Source organism: Urocitellus parryii, chromosome 6 (assembly GCF_045843805.1).
Source record: "Urocitellus parryii isolate mUroPar1 chromosome 6, mUroPar1.hap1, whole genome shotgun sequence".
In the NCBI taxonomy this organism is placed as follows: Eukaryota; Metazoa; Chordata; class Mammalia; order Rodentia; family Sciuridae; genus Urocitellus; species Urocitellus parryii.
In genome coordinates, this window is record NC_135536.1 from 124,001,179 (window position 1) to 124,013,270 (window position 12,092).

Here is a 12,092-nt window from a genome sequence, read left to right on the forward strand (position 1 = left end):
TGTCTCTAGCTTCCCTCTCTCTTCTAAAACCAGGGTGGGAATAAGCATAGCAACTACCTAACAAGACCCTGTCACACATTACCTGTATGACTGTAGTCTCCTGGGTTGGAAACTAAATCCATAACTGACATTGTGGCTTGCATAACATAGAGAAGAAAAGTTTGCAAAATATGAATGTATTTAGATGTGGCATCTCGAAGGGTCTACCAGAAGCCCAATAACCTTGCTTTAAATTTAAGAGATAAAATCAATCAAGAGGGTATTGCACAGCCTTTGCCTTACCCAGAACCAGTTAAGAGGTAAGTGAGCAATCAGCAGATGGGATGAACAGATAACACATCTGCCTTATTACCAACTATGCCACCACTGTAGATCATGAAGCACTTCACCAGCTCATAGTTAAGTCCTTGCAAAATTACACAGGGTCTGAGAGAACAGGATAAAGAAACTATGCTCTCTGTGTTTGTGGACTTTTAGTAGAAATAGATCAGGAAAGAAGGACTGTCACCTTCCCAACAGAAAGATGCTCTGCCTCAATGACAGGAGTAAGAAGCACCGAAGGAGGATGGGAGTCCTCAGAGAAAATCTCTTACATAATTTCCTCACTTTCATGAACCACTTCACTTTTTTACCTTCAAACCAGCAGCTTCTCCCAGTTACGACCAGCTTTCACGTCACCTTGTCTTAAAATCACAGTGCTATCTTTGAATCGTGCCCCTCTTTCATCCTACATATTCTCTTTTCATATCTGGCCAACAACTCCTCTCAGGTCTTATCTCTTCTACCTGCCTCTTGGGAATTTCTAGCTCTTGATGTCACCTCCAGGAACAGTCAAATCAGCATGTGGTTCCTTTGTTCGATACGCATCACCCACTCTGCCTGCTACTTTTAGAAATACTTTTGTATTTATGGTCTTTCCTGTTTAGCTTGTAATGCCATTCTGCCAGTTCCCCAAAGGAGGCTTCCCTTCTTGTTAAAATGTATTTTTAATTGACAAAAAAATTGTGCAAATTTATGGGGTACAAAGTGATGACTTGAGCTATGTATATAGTGCAGAAAGATTCTGTCAACATAGTTAATATATATCTATTATCTCACTAACTCATCATTTTTTTCTGTGTGTGGTAAGAACATTAGCAGTCAATTTTATCAGCTTTGAAATACACATTATTATCAACTGTGGTCAGCATTCTGTGTAATAGACCACAAATTCTATTCCTGTGGTCTACTGAAATTTTGCACTCTGAAACCAACATCTTCCTTGTGCCCATCCTTCTCTACCCACACCCAACCTCTTGGAACAATCCAGTCTCTTTGTTTCTATGAGAATCCAAAAACAAGCAAGATCATACAGAATTCATCCTTCTGTGACTTGCTGATTTCAGAGGAGGTTTCTCATTTCATTCTAGACCTGGACTAACAGACGAGGGGTTTTGTGTGTTTTGCCCTTATTTCCATTATATCTCTTTCTATTCAACTCCTACCAGGTTCATTTCAGATCCCCATGGTGAGCTATCTTTTCTGTGAATCTCAAATGGCTTTAAGTTGCAAAAAGATATTTAATCCAATGATCTACATGTGTCCATCAGCTCCTCAGGAGAAGCTCATGGTTGATACTTGTGTGTTCTTCCTTGCACCAAGCAGAAAGCCGAATGCTTTCCATGCCTGCTACAGATCGAATGTTTGTGTCCCCCAGAAATTATATTGAAATGGAATCCTAAATATGATAGTATTAGGAGGTGGGCCTTCACAAGGTCATCAGGACATGTGGGTGGAGCCCTCCAAATGGGATTAGTGACCTTATAAAACAGATTCTCTTGCTCCTTCTACCATCTCCTCTATGAAGAGGAAGCAGGCCCTTAACAGCCACCAAATCTGTCATCAACTTGACCTTGGACTTTCCAGACTCCAGAATTGTGAAGAATAAATTTACATTGCTTATAAGCAGCCTAATTTATGATATTCTATTTTAGCATCCCAAACAGACTAAGACAGTCCCTTTAAAACAGCAGTTCTTTTAAATAGCAATTTTCTTAGTCCATTTGAGTGCCTTCTTATTGTGTCTTCACATGGAAGAAGGGCAATCAAGGCTCTCTGAGACTCTCATCACCCCATCATCTCCTGAAGGCCTCATCTTCTAATGCCATCACATTGGGGATTAGGTTTCAATACATAAATTTGGATGGGACACAAACATTCAGACCATGGCAATAATCAAGTTTAACTAATTAACCAACACAGTTGCTAAAACAATCTAAACTCAGGCACAACACAGAAAAAAAACTTCACTGTGTTTCCAAGACCTCAGGCACTGTGACATATTCACATCAGACTTGGAGAAACCTGGGTTCTAGATTGTGCATACTCATGCTGAGTTGCTACATACTGGAGATGATGAATGCAACAGCAGGGTCATGATTCCACACATGTAAATATATTTACAGCTCACAACAGGGAGACTGATCCCTGATTTCCTAGATGCCCACCGAGGAAGCCTTCAGTTCTAATTTAGCATATATTTTCAGAAATCCAGATAAATTTAAAATTCAATGTTCATAAATCCAGATATTATCTCATAATTTAATATTTAATTCATTGTTCTACAAACAAAATGAGCAAAAGAATCAAGACATTTTCTTTTTTTGAACAATTTTGATGTATTTGAGCATTTAATTTCAAATGGAAACCATGCCATTATCTTTAAGGATTTCTGTATAGACTAGGAAACATCCTCTATAAGCGAGGACTAATTTCAACATTTGTGTGAATTCTTGAAGCTGGAGGCAGCAATAACAGAAATGCCTGCTAATTCACTTCTGCATTAGAGAAACCAGAGCATGTGGCTCATTAGAATAACGACACATATTTGCATTCCTTTGTCTCCTAATAGCAGAGAACTGTTGGATTGGGTAATTTGAAACTCATTATACTATCACATTTAGCCTATGCATACTCAGATGCCTGTGGTATAAGTGAGCAACTTGGCCAAGCATCTATTTTTAGAAGATCCAAAGGATGAAAGGCAAATAAGAAAAACATTTAGTAGAGTGGCATTTCTTCTCCTAAAATAATTATGTCTTGAACTGAAATCATATAAGCTGACAAAAAAGCTATATTTATACAGTTTTCTATCTCTTGGTCATTGTATAAAACATGATATCAATAAAATCCTTTGAACTTTTTGCAAATTGTGGTCATTAACAGTAAATATACACTATTGATCGATATCTGAATCAACTCAAATCCATCTTCAAAATACTGGGCAGATAAAAAGAAATCTGGCAGGACAGTTCAAAACATCTACTGAGTTCGAGAAGTGCCTCTGCTGGTTTTATTCTATATATTTTGTATGATAGTGATCTTATTTAGTTTCATTGAATGTAGAAAGGGAAAAGATCCCACCAGCTGATTACTTCAGTTTTGAATGTGATAAATGATTTAACTGCAGTGGGCTGGCGGTCGAGTATGGGATAATTTAGTGAAGAAAAATTAGGTTGTCACATATTTTTCATCACCAAAAATTGCTCTCGAGTTGCTTGCCCTGAACACAATTACCATTAAATCTAGGCATCACAGTGACTTGAACTTATTTAACCAAAGGACATAGTACCACCACAGTATGAAAAAAAACAAAACAAATAAACAAACAAAAAAACCTTCAACTTTTCAGTGTTCTGTTTCTGATCAAATCAAAGCATAATTTTCCTATACTGAGAGTGGTATAATTTTTAAATTATACAACTAATTTTCCTTGGGAGATGTGGACCACTGATCTTCCTCCAGAGATGTGAATAAGTAATTTCCTACAAAAATGCCTTTGGAATCTTTAGTAGGTTTTTTTTTTTTTTTTGTCACAAGCTATGATGTCCATAAGTTACCCCGTGTAAGCAAGTGATTTAAATATATCCTGGTGACAATGCCCTTCTATTACATCATTCCCCCAAATAAATGTATATGCTAATCTCTCTTTAGCATTTGAAGACCATAGTTTGAAAAAAGACCAATTATTTCCATCTCACTTTACTTTTGGTTCATCACTCATACTTATCTCTCTTAAATTCAAAAGTCCCTTTGAAATGACAGAGTAATAAAACTCTTGGAGTCAAAAAAAAAGGCTCCACTTCCAGGAATGGCAAAGTGGCTGCTATGAGGTAACAACCATTAAGTCTGGACATTACTCCCTGAAGGATCTGGAGAGAGAACAAGTACAGGCAGAAACTAAAGGGTGACACATGGAAGAAGCAATGGCTTTTCCCTTAAAAGGCTGTGTGTCAGTACTGTGAGGTGGCTAAGCTTCAGACAGGATTCCTCAGTCTTGACGGTGTGAAGAATCAGAGGAAGAGTCTGTAGTCGCCAAGGCAATGCAGCTGGAAGGTGAGACATCAAATCCTTGAAATTAAAAGAGCCGTGCGGAGGAAGCCCCAAGTGTGATATATACTGATGTACAAAATCTGCACCCAAATTTCTGTCTTACCCCCACACTAGGTATTTGCATGCATGGAGCATGGTCCCACCAGCCCAACAAAGGTCAAAGAAATACCTGACATGTCAGCTGCTGCCTGCCAGGGAAAGGCAGTCTGGAGTTTGAACTCAGCCAAGTTAATTGATTTTATATATAGAAGTATGATTATAAATAGAAGTGCAAGTGTAAATAGAAGTGGAATATATAATGAAAACTCTATAGATTTAACAGAATCCAGAGTCCTTATAAAATAACCAAGTAGAGCATGCATCTAACATCCAGGCTTTGAATCCTTCCCTAGGAACAGAAACCTCACTTCACCTCATACAGTTGATCAGGGAATTGGCAGAGTTAGCAAATCTAGACACCAACAACTGGGAACAAGGAAAAGGAGTAGGACGAGGGCCTACTTGGACTTTCAGTCAACACAGTCCCATACCCTTCCCAAGCTCAGCTCAGTGTAAGTGGATGCAAAACACCAGCTCCCAGATTCTTCCTAGGGAGGGAGAGGCAGATCATGGATCCAGCATCCCAACTTTTCTAGGTGCTACACACATGTCTGGCTTCCCATGGAGCCTGCCTTTGAGCACTGAGGGGACTCAGCACTACCCAGTCACCTAAGAGCCAGTGAGAACAGAGATGGCAACTGGTCTCACAGCCCATGCCACTGGTTCAGCACACAGCAAACAGGGAGAAAACCCTAGATCTCAGCTGCTCTCTGGAAAAGAAAATAGTTGGATGAAGCATCCAATAATACAGCTTTTCTGAGATGCCTGAGGAAAAGGTTTCAGTCTTGTTAGTTTCTGAGTGCTAATGGGACCCAGCATACTCGACACCTTGCGGCTGTTTAAAACAACAGCATCTTGCCAGAAGGACTGGTGAAGGTCTTCTCCTGAATGTAGTCAGCTCAGGAAGACTGGGAAACCTCCTCCCCCTTAGCCCATGTGTTAAAGGCTTGTCTTAAGGGTGGGATATTGGGAGGTGGTCGAGCCTTTGGGAGATGGAAGCTTGTAGGAGGTCTTTATATCTCTGGAATACAAACTCAAAGGGGACTATGGAGCCCAAAGACTTCCTTTTTTTCTTGCTCTCTGACTTATGATACAGGTGGCCATATTTTCACTTTAAAGACAAGGAAACTAATGTGGCAAGGACAAAGCACTCTCTAGTCTTCTCTGATTGCACCATACTGTGCTCATACACAACCGACATTCTTCTCAATGAATGTGGAATTGATCTCAAAAGTATATCCACGGTTCTTACTTGTGAAAATAACTTACAGCTGCCAAATTTCAGAGGGCAAGCATGGGCATCCATCGGGAAGTCTTCAAGTTGCATGGGGCACTCAGCAGAGATGGTCAAGCTGAAAAAAAAAAAAAGAGATCAGACCTTTAAATGACTCACTGTCTACTGAGCAGCTACTTTGTCCCAGAAAGCCATATCAAATACTAATTTTAACAAATACCTTTTGTGTTATTGTTTAAAATGTCTTCACTAAAGTACCTAAATTTTGCGTAGTAGATGAGTATCATTCAGAAATAAGGCTTAGAATCAAATCCACTCAGCTTGGTGTGTGGTTTCTCCCCTCCCATCTATATACATAACTGCTTGTAAAACAACTAAAGATGCACTTAAAAGTATTTACTCTTTGTTTCCCATCCCTTATTCATCATTATCTAAAAAAGGTTACCTTGATGAGGCTGAAAATATACACATTATCTAAAATAGCTCATGAGCTCAAAAAATGTAAATCAATGTAGATAAATGCACAAAGTTTTATCAGAACCTGGCTATGCTCATTGTTTAATAGATTGATATGAAACCGTACAGTAAGTAAATGTAGGTTGCAATAGGAATGCTCTGGTAAAACTGAATTTGGTTTTTAATTCAAGCCTAGTTTTCCTAATAATAACACCAACAACCACAACCGCCATCACCAATAACTACAATAGGGATAATAGTGACAGCGGATCTGTTTGTGCCAGGAACTGTTTTGAATGCTTTACCTACGTTCACTCATGAAATCACAGCAGCATGATTAGATCCCTTACTATTATGACCTCAGTTCACAGAGGAGGAAATTTAGTGTGTAGAATAAGGAATCAGACCCTAAATACAAGGCTCTCATGGCAGGATCCCCTGCTGCCAGCTTTTGAGTGCAGAGGCTCCCTAAAGGCATCTGCTGCTTGCCACACAGCCACAGGCTCTGCTCTGGAAGAAGCGAGTGCACCTGCAGAGCTACCACGTGTGGGAATTCCATGGTCTGCACAGGGCTTCAGGGTGCTCCCCAAAAGTTCATATGCCTGAAGCTTGGGCCCCAGTGTGGGGTTTTTGAGGTGGTAGAAGCTATAAGAGGTGGGGGCCTAATGGGAGATGATTAGGTCACTGGTGCCACCGCCTTTGTAAGGCCTTAATGTAGTTCCTACAGGACCCCAGTTAAAAAGTGACAGACTGGCCCCTGAATCTGGAGTCCTGTCTTACCACAAGGACACTTCTGCTCATGCCTCCACCATTGTGATGCCATCTCCATGAAGCCCTCACAAAAGGATGAACAGATGAAATCACCTGACCTTGAACTTTCACTTCTCAAAACAAATCTCTACTTTATTCATTACCCAGCATCAAGTATTTTGTCATAGTCACAGAAAATGGACAAGAATTTTTATTTATCTTACAGACCTTTTTCTAATTAAAATTCCAAATTGTATTGAGCTTATCTTCTGTTTCTTGATTTTCTTTCCATTAAAATAAAATGAATTATATAAAATGAAATCATAAGACAAAACATTTGACTTCAAATGCATGTTATCAGTCTACTTCTAAAGCAAATAATAATTCCATTTTAAATAGCACTATGGTCAATGCCTCATTGTATTATATTTGAACACTGCTTAAGCACCCAGGAGGAGAATCAAAATGCAAAAACATTCATTTTTACCTTTAGTACTTCCTCCTATTAATATAGATTAAACTATAATTATTAGATTGGGCACATAATTCGCACTTGCTGATTGTAGACTGAGTAGTCAATGCATGCATTGTCTGACTGAAACTAAAATGTGATCAGTGGAAAGAGGTCTGTGCCCATCAGGAGTGAGAATTCTCCATTCACAATACTATGAAGGACAGTCCCTCAAATACATAGTGAGTCCCAGAGAGCTATAAGTACAAATGGACAGAAGTCTCATGTTGAGGCAAGGAGATGATTTTTAAAATGGTATTCCATGTATATTCATAAATTATGAGAAAATGCAGAAAAAATATAAAAAGATAATTACAAATGCCTACAATTTTATTATGAATTTACTTGGTACAGGTAGCCCAGAGTTCTTCTATATGTATGTGTATTTTCTTTTCATTCCTGGTATTTAAAATGCATTCTTTTTTTTAAACCCAACATTAGAGCTGAAGTATTTCCCACATTACTAAAATCTACATAATTGTGACTCTGAGGGACTGAATTTTTAATTCTAGCATGCGTGTGTATGTGTAATAACAAATAAATTGTTGTTAGATTTTTACATTATTTTGCATGACTGATAATCTGCAATGGATCTCTTCAATCATAAACTATGAAAAAAAGGTACATTCTAAGAGACTATGAAATGGGTGAGGTAAATAGAGATTCACTTATTACAATTATGAAAATTAGGAATGAAAAAACATGGTCTGTGAGAGTGGTATTCAGACAACACAAAGGAAATAATGTCGGTTTTTTTTTTAACGTGGTTGTTAGCAAACTTAAGCAATTTGTTGAGTAAAACAATAACAAACAGAGAATTTAAATGACTCAGATATAATCTAGAGAATGAAATCACAAGTGATCTCAGAATATCTAGAATTTCCTTAAGAAGCAAAATTTTAATAGAGAACCAGGACAGACAGACAGATATATATATATATATATATATATATATATATATATATATATATGTATGTATATCTGTAAGAGCAGGTTCAAAACAATAAATGTGAGAGCACATGGAAAGACAGTGTTGTTAGTGGCTCTTTGGGTGGGTTTATGGCCTCCATTCTGACAATTCATGGACCAGGGAGACAGGAACACCCAGGGCCCACCACTGGAGCAGTGCGGGGAGTTCAGGGGCAGAGGGTGGTTCAGGTGATTCTGCCTCCACCCAGCTTCAGTACTGAGCCTGCAACCAGCAGACCCAGCTCTGAGTCGCCCCCTACTAACGACATCACGGGTCCACTCCCATCCCCAGGGCAGATGTGGAGATGATGCCTCAATGGCAGAGTCTTCTTTTCAGTCACAGCCATGTCCCTAAGACACCTTAACTGGGGTTCTGGTTCCAGCAAACACTCAGTTTCCACTGAATCTGTAGACTGCCTGGAAACCAGGTCTATTGGCTGAGTTCTTGACAACTTGATGACTTGTGATTAGCTCCTCCTTTCCTTGCTCTGTGCTGGTCTGCTTCAGTCCACCTTCCCACTCCAGGTACCACAGTTCAGAACCTCTGTTGTCCATCCCTATTTGTCAGAGCAAGCCACCCCCTACCATACACACACGTACCCAGGAAACTTGATACCCCCCCTTGGGCACTCTACCCATTCCTGGATTACAACTGGTCTCCTGGCCAAGACCATGTGCTTACAAGGGGAACCAGAGCCCTGTGTCTGTCATGGTGGGATTCACTCTGGCTGGTTGATTCCCAGAGCTACCCATCTCTGGAAAATCACTGCACTGACAACATTTAAAGGTGGCATTCTGCAAGGAAGGCACACCAAGGTCTACTTTTAGCATACTGTAGGAGTGAATGTGTATGCATGTGCGCGCATGTGTGTGTGTGTATGTGTGTGTGTTATAAGGAGGACAGGGCATAGTAAGAACGTGCAAAGACAGGTCAATAGAAATTAGCTGGATATGATGGTTTAGATATGAAGTATCCCTCATCAGCTCATGTGTGAGACAACACAAGAAGCTGAGAGGGAAAATGATTCATCAATGTACTAATCCCCCGATAGGAATTACCTGATAACTGTAGGCAGACAGGGTGTGGTTGGAGGAGTGGGGCAGTGCTTTTGGGGTAGATATAGTTTGTCCCTGGTGAGAGGAATCTCCCTCCCTCCCTGCCTCTCTCTCTCTCTGCTTTCTGGTGCCATGTTCCCAGCTGCTTTCCTCTACCACACCCCTCCACCATAATATTCTGCCTTACCTTGAGCTCTGAGGGATAGAGCCCACCTTCTATAGACTGATACCTCTGAAACGACGAGCCCCCGAATAAACTTCTCCTTCTCTAATCATTATTATCAAGTCTTTGGGTCACAGCAGCAAAATAGTTGACTGAAATATATATAAAATATATGGATCTATATTTAAAAAGATTCTTTAAAATGCTTCCAGTAAAAACATTAAAAAAGAGTGCTTTCTATAATTACCACCTCAATAAATGATTAAATTTCAATGATTAGTCCTCAGTTTTATAGAGCTCCTTGGAATTAGAATCTAAAACCTCAGAAAAGTATACTTCATCTATGAAAGTGTCTAACAAATGAATGAATTATTCAGATAAGTCCTCCAACAGCAAATGTTTCAGCATGAGTGAGAGAATAAATTTAAAATTCTTGATGCCTTTAAATGTCTCACAACAATGGTCTGTGCTTATGTCTCTAGAGGGAAACTTCTATTCATGGGGTCTTTGAAATGTAAGGGCCTTGATGTATGTCCAACCTCCTTCACAGAGAACTGAGATCAAAGCCCTCTAGGAATGGTTGACTGTCATAGCTCAAAAGTGCCAGTCAGGTTACTGAGTCAAAATCTTCACTTTTTAGATAAAGAAAATGAAGCCCAGAAGGCTAAGAAACCTGCTTCTGGCAAAAGTTCACTAATTTACGAGTAGATCCAGGAATTCAGTATTTTTTTTTCCAAAAGTCCAATTTATGTTTTACTTCTAATTTCTGTTAAGACAGTTTAAGCACTGACTTGTTGGAGCATAAGGTCCCATTTGTGAACAACCTCTTAATTGTAGGGTAAAGAAAGACTATTTTGTCCATTAAGATCATTGTTCCATCTGGGATTTTTATCATCCTAATTGAGATCTGACCAAAAGCAGCAGCTCACAGGTGAGCACTTTAAGACAGATAAAACAACCAAATTCTAGAGTAGCTTTAGCATTAAATCAACTAACTCTTCCTAAGTCCTCTGGTCAAGTTTTCTCATTTGAAAAAGAATGATAACAGCAATTGCTTTTATAACCAGAAAGAAATAATTAATAGTTATGAAAAACTGGTTAAAAGTGTTGGTCCAAGACCAGAAATTTAATAACAATAAGAAATTGAAGAAAGTGTCCAGATTCCTAGCCATATTCTCTTCAGATTTGAGACCTTCTCACCCATGTAGAAATACAGCACTAATGCAGTGGAAGGTAGTGCCATGCTGGGCAAAATAAGAACAATGCTCACCTGCTTATGTTCTCATGCACAGAAACCCCAAGCCTCTGAATGCAATCTCACATGGAAAAATGTTCTGCAGATGTGATTAGTTTAAGGCTCTTCTGAAGGAGAGGTTTTCCTGGATTATCCATGTGGGAACAATATAATCACAAGGGTCTTTATAAAGCGGAGGCAAGAGCATCAGTTTCAGAGATGCAATGAGGGAAGCAGAGGTGGGAATGATGTGGTTGAGAGCCCAGGAATGCAGGTGTCCTCTAGAAACTGGAAGAAGCAAGGTAAGGATTCTCCCCTAGAGCTTCCAGAAGGGATGCAAACCTGTCAACACCTTAATTTTAGCCTTATAAGATTCTTTTGGGGTTCTTGACCACCAGAACTATAATTTAATAAAATGTGCTATTTTAAGCAAATAAGCTCTTGACAATTTGTTACTGTGCCAACAGGTAACTGATACAAATTTTGATATCTGGAAGAGGGAAACTATTGTAATAAATTTCTGAAAATGTGGAAATGGCTTTGGAATTTGGCAGTGGGTAGAGGCTGGAAGGAAACTGAGATAAATAACAGAAATCCTACATTACCCTAAATAGACTGTTCCTAGACACATGGGTGTTAAGGACTCTGTACTGAGGATTTGCAAGAAAGTGATGAGCATGTATAGAAAACTTATGCTGTCATTGAGAATAGCTAAATGGCCAAAAACATACTGTTGTTAGAAATACAGAGATCAAAGGATCTGCTGGTGAGAGTCTGAAGGAAATGCAGAGCAGGCTGTTGGAAACTGTAAGAGAGAATATGACTGTTGTATAGTGAGAGAAAGCTTGGCTGAACTGTATCTACACTTATGCAGACAGCAGGACTTACAAACAATCATAGTAACATAAATAATGGCTCCTGACAACATAAGGTCTTCATTCCTGGAGCATGTAAACATTACCTTTCATGGAAAAAAGGTCTTTGCAGATGAGAATAAGTTAAGGGTCTTATACAATCAATCAATAAGTACATGAAAAAATGCTCACCATCGCTAGCTGTCAGAGAAATGCAAATCAAAACCACCCTAAGATACCATCTCACTCCAGTAAGTTTGGCAGCCATTAGGAAGTCCAACAACAACAAGTGCTGGAGAGGATGTGGGGAAAAGGGTACACTTGTTCATTGTTGGTGGGACTGCAAATTGGTGCAGCCAATTTGGAAAGCAGTATGGAGATTTCTTGGAAAGTTG

General features: G+C 39.3%; 1 protein-coding gene across 1 annotated transcript in view; it reads right to left on the reverse strand.

Annotated features, from left to right (window-relative positions):
- Gabra5 (gamma-aminobutyric acid type A receptor subunit alpha5) overlaps positions 1 to 12,092 on the reverse strand; it is a 71,664-nt gene that overhangs the window by 17,060 nt on the left and 42,512 nt on the right. Inside the window, exon 5 of the mRNA XM_026402603.2 lies at positions 5,740 to 5,822. Within this exon, the coding sequence (XP_026258388.2) occupies positions 5,740 to 5,822 (83 nt within the window). The remainder of the gene's footprint in view (positions 1 to 5,739; positions 5,823 to 12,092) is intronic.